Here is a 16,977-nt window from a genome sequence, read left to right as displayed (position 1 = left end):
ATTGCTCAGACTAAACTTGGAATGAAATTATACAAGCACCGGACAGATGCATCTGTCTTAATCTTGCAATGAAGCACTACCACCAGTCAGGCTTGGACTGAATAGACTATAAATGGTTATCTCATTATCAGAAGTAACTGATTTCATTATTAGAAGCAAACTGATCCCATTATCAGAAGCTACTGATTGCATTTACTCCCCACTCCCTTCTCCACCTATGTATCTGACCAGTTTCTTCTTACCCTCCATGCATCTGAAGAAGAGAACTGTGATTCTCGAAAGCTTATGCTACAGTAAAGTTGGTTAGTCTTAAAGGTGCTACTTGGACTCTTTTCTATCCTGGCTTTCTGCAAACTATGCAAAACTGAGTTACTCAAGAGGGGCTTTTCTACACAGGTAACAGGATTGTACTGCACAGGATGGTTTAGAAAGCTACTTGGGTAAAAATTTAGGAGTTGTGGTCTTATACTACTGTGTATGCCCTGACTTGGATAGCCCGGGTGAGCCTGATCTCCTCAGATCTCAGAAGCTAAGCAGTGTTGGCCTTAGTAATCGGATGGGACACCTCCAAGAAGAGCAGGGTTACAGAGGCAGGCAGTGGCAAACTAGCTCTGTTAGTCTCTTGCCATGAAAACCTTGGTAAAAGTTGCATAAGTCAGCTCTGACTTGAGGGCATTCTCCACCATCACTACTGTGTACAGCTCTTACTGCCTGTTGCTACTACATTGATTAATGCATCGTGCTAATACTTATGCTTTACTTCAGTTCTGTTTTCAGATTTCTAGCTGGTTCCAAAATCCTATTTGAGAAACACTATTGCATTATTTATTGGATGTCCAATCCTATTGATTGGATTTACTTTGTGTAATATGCCTTGAGTCCTAGTGAGAAAGGCAGACTATAAATAAAGTAAGTAAATAAGAATTGGACCACTTCTGTTCATCTGGTAAGTCTGCAAGAAAAGCTGAAGACCAGCTGAGAATCTTTTCAAGCATTTAGTTGAACAGCTGAATTATTTTTTCTTTGGGATGATGGAAATATGTGCTTTTCAAAAATTCAGGACTGTTGAAGTAACCATACATAGTTGTGAGAATATTATTTTTTCAGTTAATTCTAATAACTCTTAAAAATTAATTGGTTTTATGCTAAAAGATCATCACTATATCTAATGCTGAACCAGGACACAGTGTGTGTGTGTGGATCAAAAATCCACACAAAGGAGCTAGGCATGAGGAGGGGTGGAAACCACTGGTTTGTGAGGAAGGAAAGAAATTACCCTCCCCCAATAATAGAACCAGTTTCTATAGCTTTAAGGAATGAAAGTTTACAGAGACCTTCTGAGGCTATGTGCTGAGATCTCAGTGACCATTGTGAGGTTTTCTAGGCAACCATAACAATATTGCCCATTCTGGTTTCTGTCAGTCAGTGACAAAGCGGGGGAGCAGAAGTGGACTAGAAGGTCAAAACAGCCAAGGAAAGAACCCTCCCCTGATGGAGGGATGAATTGCCTGGGCCTAGCTTAGTGGCAACCACTCTATAACTTACCACCTTGTCCCTTGGTTGGGCCCAACTGCTACTACTGTATGACTTCTGTAACTTGGTCAGGTGACTTGCTGGGATGTGACTCAGCTGGGCCTGGTGGTGGCAGCAGCCTCTGCATCACTAGGACAGGCGACTTGCTACTATACCGCCTGCACTATGAGGCCAGGTGCAGAGACTGCAACTCTGACTAACCTGTGCAGCTTGTGTGGCTTTGCCAGCTTAAGAATAGGTTGGGTTGCGGGGGAGAGAAGGAATACAGGTGAAGTGAGATATCCTCCCTTCAAGTCCTTGCAGGTTCTCCGCTTGCTCTGGTATAAATGTGCTTATATTGAGATTTTGTCCAATGTGTATGAATAAGCACACTTTAGAATGAAGCTTAAGGCACACTTTAACTCGGTATAACAAGCTCTGCTTAGCTGTCACTCAGCCTGGAAGCAGAGGGAGGCTATGAGAGAAAACTTGGGTATGGGTTGTGACTGCACCAAAGAAAAACCCAAACCCGTAAGAAGAGCCCTGCTGGAGCAGACTAGTGGTCTGTGTAGTCCAGCATTCTGTTTCACAGAGTGGCCAACCAGTCCTGAAGGGCCAACACCACTGGTAGTCGGAGATGTTTACGTCTGGAGGAGAAAGTTCCAAAAGCCACACAGTACCCTTCAAAAGGCTTTGTGGATACAGAAAAAAGTTAACTGTTCTCCTGCAGTCCCCCAGAGTGATTTACAATCCTATCTCACCTTGATAAAATCCAGTTTTTAATTGTAATTTAAACAATTAAGCAACAATAGAACCTTGGAAGTTGAATGATAAGCTTTTGACAGTAGCCTGGAATGTTGGGAATAACCGCCTCCCATGTGCTCAGGGCTCTCTGGTGGGTTAATTAGTGGTAGGTCAGAGAAGGTTGACCTTCATCCTTGAAACGCTCTCAGGCTTCTTGGAGCGCAAGGAGAGAATCTCTGCCCACATCCAGTTGGCGCCTGGGCCTCTCGTCATAGGCTGACCTCCACGTTTCACCTGCTTTCTGCGCCTCCAGGTGCTCTTGCGGCTACAGGGGTAGGGCTGCACCCGGGTGGTCCTGCTTGGTCCGTTGATGGCAATCCTAGAATAAAATGGGGGGAGGGGCCCTGCTGCCGCCGCTGCAGTCACGGGCAAAAGCCACGCAAAGGTTTAGAGAAGAGAAAACAGATCTTTGGCTTTTTTTTTGAAACTGCGGCTTCCCACCGGAAGCCTCGAGAGCAGCGCTCAGGCGCCGCTGCGTCACGGGCGCGCACCGGCGAAGAGCGGGCAGTTTTGCGCATTGCTGCGCCCGCGGCTTGTTTTTGCAGCCGGGCACCACGGGACGCCGCTGCCCCAGAGCCGCTCCTCCGAGGCGGCGCGATCTCCGAGGAGGACGGGAGGGGGCGCCAGCGGGACAGCCTTGGCCGGCGGCTCCGGTTCGGCTCTGGCTTCCCCCCCTCCCGGTTTCATTCTGGAAGGCTGCAAAGCCATCGCCGCTCGGTTCTTTGTCGTCCCCATTTCGGATACTGCACAGAGGGGTTCGGAGGCGGCTTCGAGGGCGACGCCGTCGGGCAGGGCTGGAGAAAGGGGCTTGCGGATGCCCGCCCGTTGGCAATGCAGGGAAGCCGAAAGCGGCCGGTACCCGCGAGCTTTGCGTTCCGGCTGGCCCCGGCTCCCGCGGAGTCACGCCTGCGCTAGCGGGACAGCCCTCGGCTGTGAATCTCTAGGCAGCAGCGCGAAGCCGGCCTTCCAGATGGAGCATCGCCCTTCCCCGCTTGTGAAGGTAGGGGTCACCTTGACGCCGCCGCATCCCCGGCCTGGCGGGCTTGAGCGCGAGTTTCGCTCCCCCGCACCCTAAAAAACCCCGCGCACCAGCAGCCTCGCGCGCGTGCATTTTCACCCTGTTTTATAAAATCAGCCCGGCTTCTCCTGGTCTGGACCACTTTCGGCCGCCGGGGGAGAGGGATATTTCCAGTCGAATTTAAAAAATCAGAGTCCCTGCCCATTTTAAAAATAATAGAGAATCGAAGGGAAGGTTCGGTCTTGATCAGCTGTTTTTTTTAATGTGCAGGGAGTTTCCCCCCTGACCCTGGGTATTCAGCCGTCTTCACTTCCACCTGCAACCTGAAGTGGTACAGTCTAGGAACAGCTGGAGCGCTTGGTTGTGTCAAAGGCCTTGGATGGGAGGTGCTGGTGCTGAGAAGTTGCTGTGGGCAGCGAGTTCCCAATTTCAGGTGCACGTAGATCTGGTTATTCACAAGTACATTTCATGCGCCTTCCTGCACTGAAGTGTAAACTTTTCTATCCATCTGAAATCCCCTTCATCTCCTAGGAAGGTACCTAAATACCACCATCACTCTAGGATGGGCTGGGCTGAAAACCTGGTTCTGATTGACATTTGGAAGGTTCCTCCCCCATCTCTTAGGTTGCCAAAGGGTGGTAAGCCATATATTGGAAATGGACCATTAAGTGCATAGGAAAGGCTTAGCTCAATGCATGAAGTTCAGGCCCTGGTATCTCTGGTTGGGAAGACTTTTGGTAGCAAGGCTGGCAAAGGCCTCTCTCTGCTTGAGATCTTGGAGAGCTGATGCTGTCGGAATAGTTGGTGCTGGGCTCTGTGGTCTGACTCTATATCAGGCAACTTCATACCTATGTAAGGCTGGGACTTCAGGAGGTGAGTCTAGGATCCTTCCATTATACAAGTGTTGTGCTGTGTACAGAGTTTTATATGGGTGTTTGTTTATAGGACATTTTGTAGAGAAGGGATATGTGGTATGATAGGGCTCTGTTAGATGAGCAGGTCAGGACTCTAAAAACCAAGAGGACTGAATAAAACAAATATGAGCTGTTGTAGGCTGCTGGTTCAGACATACGTGCTCATCAGGTAACAACTTGCTCTTGTGAATGAGCTGCCAAAGACAACAGCGATCATACAAAATCAACTTAATTGTACTGTTTGATAAAGCGAGTCTGCCATATTGAACTGTCAGGATCTGGTTCACACATGCATATACCACACTGGATTTTTGTACACTAGATGACAACTGCATGTCATCCAACAGTGCAAATGTGAATGTGCAATCTGGAAGGTATTCTCTTAGACCAGTTCAAGGTTTTTGGTGGGCCCCAGGCAAATAGGGCCAGGGGGCTTTGCCAGGGCCCCCCTCCCCTCCCTCGTTCTGAGCTGCTCTCTTGAAGTGGGCCCTGCTGTAAGCCCTGAACCTCAGCAGTTGGGTTAGAGGTGATTTGAGGCTGTCTTTTATGGTCCCATTCTCACATTTGAGAGTGAGTGGATGGAGTGCAGTGGTTAAAAATAGGACTGAGGAGACCCTGGGTCAGATTCCCACTCTGTCATGAAACTTCACTGGTGATCTTGGGGCTGTCATTCTCTTGCAGCATAACCTACTTCAAAGGGTTGTTCTTAGGATAAAACAGAAAAGGCAAAAAACATGTATGCTGGTCTGAGCCCTTGAGCAAAAGTCAGAGACAAAATATTGTAGGTTAGGTAGACACATACAAGTTGTCATTTAGTGGTGCTGTCACCAGTGGCAAATGTGCACGAGCGAACCAAGTGTACCGTAATCAAGTGTTCAGAAACCAAAAGATCCGCATGCAAAATGAGAACCAATTCTTAGCCACATCTAACTTCAACAGAGTTTTGTACTGATACCTGCTGAACAGCTCTGACCAACCATGGTTTTATTTTCTCACAGACTTGCAGAATAAATACAGTAAAAACAGCTACAAACATTAAAGCCATAAATGAACATCTGTCTTCACAGTCTCAGATTTAAAATGGGACGACCACTTTTTAGAGAGATGATTCCATCTTCCCACTAGCCCAAGATCAGCAGCCCTGTCTATTCCCAATCCAGCATTGCAATGGCCCAATTGCAGTGAGCAGAGGTACAGCGAAATTGCAAAGTTGAGGTTTTTGCTGGGCAGAAGCCTGAAAGATTTGTTAAAGGGGCCTTAACACAACTGAGCATGATTTTACTTCACTTTGTGGCTGTGCCCTCTGTCTCTTACCCACTATGGGAATGGAAAGGAAGCTGTATGGTCGCTCTTTGGTTGCAAGCCACTAGGAAGATTCAAGCACAGATCAAGTTATTAAAAATGAAATGTTTGGATTTAGGTCTTGGTGTGGCCTGCATGCAAATATTTTGCTAGAAGGACAAAATTTATGGACCTTTGATCTTAATAAGTTTCCTCCTGCTGGTAGGTAAATTGTATCCCAGCTATTAAATACGTGTCATTTCCCTTCTGGATCTGCTTGCATGTTAAAAATCTTTGTGAATCTGGTGGCTGATTCACATCTTCATTGAAAGCTTAAATTGTCACTTTTCTCAACTAAATGTATAGAGGCACGAGCCAGCTGCCCTCATGGTTGCTGCGTGGTGCTGAGGATAGCATAGATTTAAATGTTTATTTTATTTTCAGAATTTACATCACACTTTTAGCTCAGGAAGGCTTTTGCCATTGGTATAAGGCACATGTTCTCGTTTCTCAAGTACAAAATGCGTGTGCTTTCTCAATTACATGTGCATATTTATTAAATGGAACCCTTTTCTTCACAACTTGTAGGGAAGTAATGATCAGAAAGGGATCTGACTCATGCTTCTGTGGATCAGCCATTAGGCTCACGGCTTTTTTGCCGGCTTCTGAGATCCCAATGAATCACAAAGTGAAGGACAACATCAGGGACTCATTTCCTGTTAAGACCACATTATTTCCTGTTAGGCTGTTTTCCTGACTGGCCCAGCCTCAGTGCTTAATATTTAGAGAAAGAGACATCGAGGCATGTCTAGAGTTCCGTTCTTCAAAGCTTGATTTTTTGGGGGGGAGGGGGACTTTGTCATTACCCAGTAGTAAAGGGAAAGCACTCTGTACCTGCTCAGAAGCATGATGTAGGAGAGCCAGTGGAGGGAAGTATTTAGAGTGTCAGACTAGGACCTGAGACAACTAGGTTTGAATGTTCGCTGTACTATAGAAGCTTAAGTGATGATCTTGTGCTCATCACACAATCCCTCAGCCTAACTCACTACACAAGGTGGCTGTTATGGGGATAGGGTTGTAGAAGGGACAATAATGTGGTAAGCTGATAAATAAATCATATGTGGGCCCCAGAAACCTAAAGAATTTCATGTTTGGGCCATTAGCAGAGTCTATCATTTAGCAGAGGGTGATTATAGGTGGTTGTGAACGGGTTCTGCTGGCTGGTGTGTGTGCAGGAGAGAAAATAACAAAACATACACTTGCTTATACTTAGAAAGGAAATAAGAGTTCTTTATTGTAGGACCTCCATACTCCAATAGGAAAGGAGGACAGATTCTATATTCCTATCTAGTCTAAGGATGGGCATGGATGCTAGGACAAGTCCTGCATCCGTGCTTCCAAGATGGAGGGAGGAGAGGAATAAGATGGTGCCTGGAACAAAGCCAGGAAGAGGTGAGAGGGAGGATGTCAGGAGGAGGAAATTCTGAGAATAGCAATCTACATATCAAAGGATAGTCAGAGCAGTAAACAGAGTGCCATGGCCTCTCTATCTTTCTAACTCTTTGGTTTGTCCCCCTCTGAAACCTGAGGAAAGGGACAGCACTGAGTCCTCCTATTCCAACATAAGCAGCTTTGGGTCCCCACAAGGGAGAAATGTAGAATATAAATAAAATAAGCTTCTTCATCTATATCTTCCTCATTTTTTCCAGGGTTGAGCCCTGGCATTGAAAAGAGAGGGTCGGCTGAACCGTGGCACTCAAATAAAACCTTGCCTCAGCCCTTTTCTTCTGGCACAGTCACTCAGTGCTTCTTGTGTGTCTCCATAGTGCCTGATTGTTTTGGATGCCCTTCTTCGGTGAGTATTTCTTTCCTGTCTCACTCTGCCCTTCTTCCTCCCACAGGAGAAAGCGACTGATGAGTCGCCCTGGGCGGGCCCACGGAGCACCCGGGCTGCCTGGCTTCATTCACTTTAAGGACACACCATCTCATCAGCTGCTGCCGCAGTCCCTGGTTACACCAGAGGAGGAGCATTTCACCAACCACAGAACCATCAGACTTTCCGCTTGCTCCTCTCTGCCTGGAATCTGTTTGCACATGGCCTGGCACAAGGCAGCCGGCAGCAGCTGCGACGGATCCAGCTCAGTCAGTCCTGGAGCTGGGCAGCGTATAAGGAGGACAGGCTGGGGATGAAAGCAGAAGAGCTTTGCTGGGTGTTAATTGCAGACTCTTTGGTCATCTAACCGGTTCAGCAGAGTTGCCTTGGACACATCGCATACCAAGAGGCTGCTGGAGAGCTCTCTCACCAGCACTAATACGGAGGATATTGGGGGTGGAGATGACCACTTTCCTTCCATCGGAAGCAGACTTCACCCCAGTTCTAGCTCCTTTCCCTTTCTTCTCCTTCAGTTCCAGATCCTACGGAGAAATTTCCAAGCAAGCCAGGTATCTTCACCAGGCCAGAGCTGGAAACTTTATCCTGGTGAGTCACTGGGAGTGACTGTTGGAAAAGATACAGGAGGAGAAATCACTCTGTGGGCACCAAACTCTGCCAAGAGGGAGTCAGCTGAGGATCAAGAGCCTGTTGCTGCAGTGGGAATGGAATAGATCGAAGGTGAACCTCGTTTTGGATGCCTCCAGCCTCACAGCTGCTTGGAAAAGGGACTCGATCCCATTTGCGCGAGGCTGCCATCCCTGATGTGCCTGCCCTCTCAGAGGAGAAATGAAGCAGGAATGAACTCTGCTGATGGAGCGTGGCCGCTCTCTCCTTGGAAGCCGGATCCAGGGCAGCATGGCAGGCAGAGGCTGTCTCCTCCATCTCTGCATGCTCTTCCCCTCGTGGCCACTGTGTTTGTCTGGCTGGCCACTGGCACCACCATGTCCAGCCTCAACAAGTGGATCTTTGCCGTCCACAATTTCCGGTACCCTGTGCTGCTGTCGTCCTTGCACATGCTGACAGCTGTGGTGGTGGGCAGACCCTTGGCCAAGCTCCGGGCTGGGGGGACTGGCAACCCCACCCTCGGCCCTGAGGCCAAGGTCCGGGTTTTCCTGCTGAGCTTAACTTTCTGTGCCAGCGTGGCTTTTGGGAACTTGGGTCTCAACTACGTCCAGTTGGACTTTGCTCAGATGGTATATACCACCACGCCACTCTTCACGCTGACCCTCTCCAAGGTGCTGCTGGGGAAACACCACCACCCACTACAGTATGCAGCCATGGGGCCCATTTGCTTGGGTGCCTCCTTGAGCATCATCGGAGAGGTGCAGTTCGATCAGGCTGGATGCTGCTTCCTCTTTGCTGCTACTTTCCTCCGTGGGCTGAAATCCATACAGCAGAGTAAGTGATTGGGGGGCCTTGTGTGTGCTGTGAATCTGCTGGAGCATGGTGTGTGCAGAATCTCTGCTTTCATTGTTTAAAAAGAGAACAAGTTTCTAGTCCTTATGATTAAATAGGGTTGAAAGAATGTGGCACGGCCTGATGACATCTCGGAGACCAGAGGTGTGCGATTACAAGGATGGGGCTTCTGTGCCCACTGAAGGTCCTTGCCGATAACTAGCAAAATTTGAATAAATTATGCACATAACAAATGCTAATTATGCAAAGAGAAACTATGCAAGTTTGCTTAATGTGCATAGGGTTAGATTCAGCCAGATTTTCCCATTCAGTTCTCCCTTCTTAATACAGCTTCCTCCATCCCATATGCCTTTTGTCTGTCCAGGTCCCATGATCTACGGCATAACCTTGTAGGTTGTCAAATAGAACCCCTTCCGCTCTTTGTCATCAGTGGAAAAGCTGGTTGATCCAGCCCATAGGTTATGCAGGTTTGAGGTCTTGTAAGAGCAGAATTCTAACATTTCATCCCAAAGGGTGAGCAGCCCATTTTTATTTCCCATCTTGTATTTCTGCAGTGCCAATAGATGGATCTTTCCTTTTAGTCTTATGTTGAAGTAGAAGGAAGGGCAAGGATTCTTGGAAAATCCTGCATCTTTGCCTGGGGAAACGCTTCGTTCAGTGCCCAGTTATTGTCTTGGCAATGGAATATGCTCAGTTTATCATGATTTTTAAAGTGTGTGTAGAAGCCATGTGTCGGGAGATGCAATGGCAGCCGGGAAGAGTAGTTTTAAAAGATAGAATCGGCGGCAGGGCAAAGGCTTTGCTATACACTGGAGCTGTGTGAAATGACAGAAGGGAAACTTCAGCCCATTATAACCTCTCCAAGTCCAAGTCTGGCTCTGGAAGGCAGCTCCAGCCCATTTCAATTCCTTGCTGCCCTCTGGTTGTGATCCCAGTTTTAGACTGGAAAGGTGAAATTGACAGAGCCTTCAGGGCGGTGAAGATGAAATTAACAAACCCTCTGAAGAGTGATCTCCCCCTGCGTCTCCCTACAGGTGACAAACATGCCCCGAGGCATTTCGTATAGAGAGACTCTAAGACAAGAGGCCTGTGCTGGTCTCTGCTGTAGTGGGATCAGACTGCTGTGTGCCCTGTGAGAAATGGCTTTCTTGCTCCCATCCTGTTCCAGGCTAAATGTGAGCTGGTTTTGTCAGGACATATCCTCATTTGCATCCTCAGGACTGCACTCTGGCATTCTTTGATCTCCCCCCACTCCCCAATTTCTCCAAAAAGTTCATGGTAGCATTCAAGGCTTACTCCCCCTCCATGTTATTCTCACAACAACCCTGCAAGGTATCTTAGGACAGGGAAGGGTGTGTGAGAAAGACTGCCTGCCTTGCCCAGTGAGTTTCAGGGATAAGTTGGGATTCGTACCCAGGTGTCCCAGTCCTAGGCCAACGCTCTAATCGCTACACTCTCCCGTTCTCACCTTCAGGTACTTTGCTGCAGGAGGAGCGGATGGATTCTCCGACTCTGCTGTGCCTGACCTCTTTGCCCAGCTTCTATATCCTCTTCACAGCAGCCCTCTTACTGGAAGTTGGTCCCTCCTGGGATGGCACGCTGGCATCCAGCAGCAGCCTCTGGCTCTGCATCCTGCTCAGCTGCCTCGGCTCAGTGCTCTACAACCTGGCCAGCTTCTGTGTCATCTCTCTGACTTCGGCTCTCACCATCCACATCCTTGGGAACTTCAACATTGTGGGGAACTTGCTGCTCTCTCACATGCTCTTTGGGAGCCGCCTGACCTTGCTTGGCTACACCGGCATCGCTCTCACCCTCTCGGGGGTCTTCATGTACCATCACTGTGACCGCATAGCCACCTGCTGGCGCTCGTTCTGCAGGCGAGCCAAGGAAGAATAAACGGAGACTTGTCAGGCCTAAGAGGTGGCTGGAACTGTGATTTAAATGGGAGGCAAAAGCACTCTCCCATAGGGCTTTGCACTCACATTGCATCCCCTTTAAATAGGGCACGCGTAGTTGCCTTTGCACAGGTAGTGTCCCAGTTTAAATGAGGCGTTGTGCCAGGGCAGAGTCCCCAGATGAGTTCTTTTCCCTCAGCCAGCATTACTATTAAATCCAGCCTGAGTACCATGCAAGCACACAGGTCTGTCATCTGCCAAGTACCATGTAGCCAGCAACTCTTGCAGCCTGCAGGAGAGAAGACAGTGTTGATTAGTGGCTAGAAGAGTTTTGGGAGGATTTAGCCTCCCCAAATAATTAACCCCCAAGTTGCCCTGCACCATTGCACTGGGCAAGAGGGCTCTGGGTAAATGCCTCCTCTGTCTATTGCAGTTTAAGGGCAGCATGTTTGAATGCTCTCCTGCATTAAAAAAAAATCCTCCCTGCCTATGGAAAACTAGCTGGTCAGGGAGGAGAGTTAGAGCCTATACTACTCGGCATGCTAGTTTGCTGTATGCAGAGAGCCTTTTTTCTTCACACAGCATATTGCCCCTGGGAAAAGAGTTGGGAACAATAGAGATACCCACCTTCTCCCTCTGTTGCTGTTCAGGGCTAAATGTTTAGAAAAGACATTTGTATTATAGAAAAGAAACTGGGGAAGGGGAGGGTTTTACTTAGATGTTTTGGCCAAAATGCTCTTCTCAGGGAAAGGCAGCATCCAAAGGCACAAAATTCATCTGTGTGCAGCGGTGCCCTTTCTTGCTGCTCTCTAGAGGGGTCTTTGACATAAGGTTAGCTACTACACTTAAGACTACAGCAACAGGGTTTTGTTGGTGGGGAATTAAATGTCAGGAGTCAGAGGTGCTGATGTGTACCTTTGGATCCCTGCAAGCCACATGGCCCCTGTACCAGTCCTGGTTTCATTCTCCACCAGCTCATGCCGCAGCTTGAAGAAATCATGGTGTTGGCGAACAGGGGTTATAGTGTTCTTTTCCTTGGGTGCTGCTTCCTGGCCATCCCATTTAAAGCACTGAACCAGCTGTGTGGAGAAACAGCTGTACAGGAGCATGCCCAGGTATATGAAAGATTGGACCTGCTCAGGGGGCTCTTTTTCTGCTCACTGCTGCCAATAACTGCCAGGTGGGGAGTCTAGTGCAATATGTCTCTGTGTTTGACCTCTGCTGGGCAGAGGAAATTAGATGTCTTTGTGTGCACCCACATGTGCATGCATACAAATCCCTTGCAGTCCTTGGATGGATGGCATATGCCTCTAGCCACCTTGGGCGGGGTATTGCTTCACTTCTTCACTCTGCTGGACAGAGCACAGCAGCCCTGTGGGCTGTGTGATTGTGGGTGCTTTTATGATTTTGTGTGCAGTTTTTGAACGCACTTCCACTTTTTGTTTCCTCTCCAGAATGGAATGTGTTAAGATACTTGTCTTTGTGTGCTTATTGCGTGGATGGAGACTTCGGGGCCCAAGTGAAAGCATTATGAGTGGATATGTCTCCAGAGACTGTTGACTGCCTCTTTCAAAGGGCACCCTTACAACCCACTAGTGTGGTGGAATGTAGTCAATATTATTGTCGAAAGGGTGAACGAATATCCGTGTGTGTGCGCATATGTATATGGCAGGGACACCACCCATTCTGAAGTTGTATGGGCTGATCTGCACATGCAGGGAAATCAAACGACACAGAATTCTTTGGCTTGTGCCATTTCATGCTGTCGATGGTGGAGCACATGTTTGAATTCTGCTGACTTTTAAGAAAAATCATGGAAAGCTAGCATGTCGGAATGGCTTCTAGCCTTTTTCCTGACATGCCAGATTCTACATGCAAGGAGGTACTCCACACAAACATAGGAGAGAATTCAAATGCATACCACCTTCCTCCCCACCTGCAGTTTGAAAGGTAATACTGTGCCAGAGGGGTTTTTTTTCAGCAGGAACGCGGTGGAACGGAGTTCTGGTACCTCTTGAAAATGATCACATTGCAGGTGGCCCCGCCCCCTGATCTCTCTGTCTGGAGATCGGGGTGGGGCCACTGGCCATGTGACCATTTTCGCCAAGGGCAATTTAAACTTTAAAAAACTCCGCCCTTGTTCCAGCTGACCTAAAGTGACATCATTGTGCGGTCCTGAGTTCCACCACCTCTTTTCCCAGGAAAAAAACCCCTGCTGTGCCATACAATTTATCTGCAAGTGTAGAATACCATTTTTAAGCTGTCTTCTCATTTCCCCCTTTTGGCTCCAGGTCATTTCACACCATTCATTACATTTCCCCCAAACGTATTTGGAGACTGTACCAATATTGGCTCATTGTTATTATATGGTCAAATGCCTACCTGACATGCTGTGTGGGCATTTGTTCATGTGTTTTAGTGTGTGGGGGGGTATTTGCTCATATAGCTTTCAGACAGTGTTGGTGGGGTCAGGTGCATTTCTTTTCTTGGCTTTAAGGAAATACCTAATGAATGAACTGATCCAGCCATGCCACTCTCCTTTAAAATTAAGAGCTGTTCACTGTTGTATGGCCGGCCACTAACATTCAACAGGGATAGCTACATTTAGGGACAAATATTGCCAGTATTTTAACCCATTGTTTTCTATTAACATGCAGGGTAGGGGGCGGAGGGCTGGGACATTGTTATGACGGAAGGGAAAAATAAAACAGCACACTATCTCAACAATTAACATGTGGCCTGATCCACAAGGTAGTTCTCCTGTGCAAGCCTCATTGAAATAAGAACAGGGGAAGGGCACACCTGTCAGTCTCTCACTTTGTTGCCCATAACCGGCCACAGCCTGTGGGAGCCACAGCATCTCTGCTGGATAAAGGGATAGTGGTTGACCAAAACAGTAAGAGTGGCTTGTGGAAGATCAGAAACCCAGCTATGCTGAGGAATTCAGCATTGGTGGTTCTTTGGTATCCATTTTTTACTGTAGTGTTGATTTTTGGATGGTTCTAGAATGGGCGTGACTATGTCTCCTCTTCCCTAAAGCACTTGTATGGGAATTTAGCCCTCTGGTCAGGGTCAGTTGCTAGATTTCTAGAGTAGCAGCAAGCAGGCCTTGGGGAACTGGATACTTTAATCCCAGCTTGCCCCAAAGGCATGATAGCCGCTATTGAAGAAATGGAGGAACTGAGGCATCAAAATCCCTGTCAGTGCATATGGTTTGGTGCAGTTTTCACACATGCAAGGCTGGACTCTTCTGGGAATGTATCCTGTTTCTTAAATCATAAATGCTACTCTTTTCTGCCCCCTTCTTTTGTAAATAACATGTATTGTATCTACCCCCGTCTTTTAAAAATAATATGTATCGTGCCATTTGTGATGGTGGTGATACCCAACCCGCCGCTCCTGGCATCACAAGTGCACAAATGAGGCCAGGCCAGCATCTCCGGTTGCGTTTGCCCTTCAAATAAAGCTCTATTTTTGTCTTACTTGAGTCTTGTGTACTTGGATGACCTCACTGAGGGAGGGATGGCAGTGAGAGGGCAGAAAAGCACCAGCCCCCCCCTCCCTGATCCTTCACAAAGGGAAGGGGGGGTTGACTATCTCAAGAAGCAGCTGTTTTAGTAAAGGAAATTGCTTTGCGTTCCCAGTGGTTTTTGCCTGTAGCCTGTACACATTGCCAAAGTAGGCTGGCTGGCTGGCTTTGTTTTCCTTGCCCGTCACAGTCTGTTGCTATGGCACCCGATAGCAGGCAGGGCCACCCACGAGTTTCCAGTGGACTGGATTGAAACTCAACCACAGCCTCCGTAGCTTATGCCTTATAATCATATATGGAAGAAAACACAGTATGTTCTTCCTCTTTCATATTTTTGTCCTGAGTGAATTTGGTGTTGCTGTTTTGTTTTTTCAGAAAAGCATCTCTTATCAGCTAGTGCAACAATTACCTCTGTGAAATTGAAACAGAACCTTGGGGAAGCAAGATTCCACTCCCAAGTACGGCTTGCCATTTTTCAATCTAACAGGCCTCGCCCCTGTGCCTTTCACAGCCACACGACAGCAGGCAAAGCATTTCCCAGAATTCTCACTCCATGCCAGAAAAAAATGTCCTTTGTTTTTATATGTCAGGTTTCAAATGAAGACACAGGAGCAACAACAGTTAAAAATGTTTGTTTACACCCTGCTTCTCTCTCCAGTGAGAACCCAAAGTAGCGTAAATTCCCCCCCTCTTATTTTGTTCTCACTACAACGACCCTGTGAAGTAAGTTAGGCTGAGAAGGAGAGACTGGCCCAAGGTCAGTGAGCTTCTATGGCAGAGGAAGCATTCAGATCCGGTTCTCCCAGGTCTTAGTCCGACACTCTTACTACTGCAACACACTGGCAATCCATTTTGCACAGTGCTGTGGTGGTTACCAGTTTGTTTACTGGCCCTTGCTCCCGTGCCTTTAGCAATGGCATCACATGACCAGGTGTCTTGTCCCCATGCAAAGAAAAGCTTCCATCGGGCTGATAAAGGCTCAGCAGCAGACCAGGCCAGGGCACTTGGCAATCCTAGATAGATAATAGTGAACAAGAAACAGGCTGTCCTCTAGTGCATGATATTTCTTCCAAATAAGTTACTGCATATGGATGGTTGTGGGGGGGGGGTGCGATGCAGATTTGCTATTTGTGGAATAAATGTGACCACACCTAATGCCAAGAATGTCAGATAGGTATGTGCATGAGGAAGATATTCCATTTAACTGCTTTTAAACTGGTTTTGCCAGTTTTCTTACAAGTTTGTGAGTCAGAGTTCTGACCACTGGCTGCAGGCAGGCGTTGATTATTGTTTTCCATACACGGAATGAAGCTGGGTGACTTGCCCTGGACTAGGATTGCCAACCAGTTGGAGAAAACCTGTCCCTTTGATAAAGGGTTAATGGGATGTTATTTATCTGCTGGTAATATTATTTGCTTGCATGCCATGAAATCTTTAGCTGCTCATTTCCACACATTAAACCCCTATTAAAGGGATGGGACATTTTTTCTCCAGGCAGTGGGCAACCCCATTAGTCCAAAATTCAAGGTGAATTCAGGATGGAGGGGAACCCAGTTTCCTAGATCCAAGGACTGCTCTTTAGTCCCCCAGTGTTAAAAGCAGATAAGCCTGCTGCCTGCAAACAGTAGAAGCTCTCCATGTAGTGGTAGTTATAGGCTTGTTTGCTTTTCAGTTTTTAATGGACCAAGGCATACAGTGAGCCAGATCTGCCTCTACTAGTCCCTCAATAGAGATCCATACAAGGAAGCAATTTTGCTTAAATTTTTGTATTCCCTTTCTTGGCCTCCTGTTTAGCAAGATTACACTCCACTGCTGATAGGATGTTGCAGGAGCTGACCTTCTCATTGCACAGGGAACATTCCATTCTCTGCCTGCTCCCATTCCCCCTCTGCCAAGGCCCCTATTGCCTTTAATGCTAGAGCTGAGGCAGAAAATCAACAGGAAAAGCCTTGCAGAGTCAGGGAAATCCTGCAAGTTTGTTAAAACTGTTAAAAGCTCAGAATCCCTGTGGGTGGGGGTGGGGATTGAACTGATGTGCAGCATCTCCATAGTGGGTGAACACTTCATCTGTTGGATATCCACCTCATGGGGAAGTTGACTGTATAGAACTGACAATCTGAGAGGCAAGCTACAAGTGATGAATGACACCTGAACGACAAGTGAACAGACTCACGTGTATTCCTCCCTGTTCACTTGCGCTCCACTTTATCACATAGTGAAGAAGGAATATATGAGAGTCTTTTCACTTGTCATTCAAGTGTCATTTGTCATTTGTAGCTTGGCCTTGAGCATAACATTCTCTGTTGAGCTTTGGTGTGTCAGCTCCTCTTTGGTCTTCTCTTAGGGACAGATCCTCATCTTACTAGGCTTTTCCTAATAGAAAATAGAAGTCTCTGTGGTTGCTGCTTATCTCTCTGTGTCCTTTTCATGGTGCTACAGTTTGAATTCTTAAAGCCAGCAGAAAGAACTTGAAGGCGGGGGTTTGTAAACATTCTGGAACATTTTGATGTGTGTTCTCAGGTTCAGGATGCCGACTTTTTCACTTGGGCTCTGCTGCAATGTTTTTAATAGCAATGGGGTACGTGGCAAGCCGGCCGCCCCCTATCCCGCGGGGCAGGCGAAAGGCAGTGCGGGGGGCTGCGAGGCTGCCCGCGCTGCTGCCCGCGCCCTCTGGC

General features: G+C 47.6%; 1 protein-coding gene across 1 annotated transcript; it reads left to right on the top strand.

Annotated features, from left to right (window-relative positions):
* The first annotated feature begins 3,275 nt into the window (after positions 1 to 3,275).
* SLC35E4 (solute carrier family 35 member E4) lies at positions 3,276 to 14,255 on the top strand. Its single transcript, XM_054997118.1, has 3 exons — positions 3,276 to 3,316; positions 7,431 to 8,860; positions 10,353 to 14,255. Exons 2-3 carry the CDS (start codon positions 8,224 to 8,226, stop codon positions 10,772 to 10,774), a joined length of 1,059 nt encoding a protein of 352 aa, XP_054853093.1. The 5' UTR covers positions 3,276 to 3,316; positions 7,431 to 8,223; the 3' UTR covers positions 10,775 to 14,255.
* The last annotated feature ends 2,722 nt before the right edge of the window (positions 14,256 to 16,977 follow it).

Source organism: Eublepharis macularius, chromosome 13, assembly GCF_028583425.1.
Source record: "Eublepharis macularius isolate TG4126 chromosome 13, MPM_Emac_v1.0, whole genome shotgun sequence".
NCBI lineage: Eukaryota > Metazoa > Chordata > Lepidosauria > Squamata > Eublepharidae > Eublepharis > Eublepharis macularius.
This window is presented reverse-complemented; position numbering and strand designations above follow the sequence as displayed.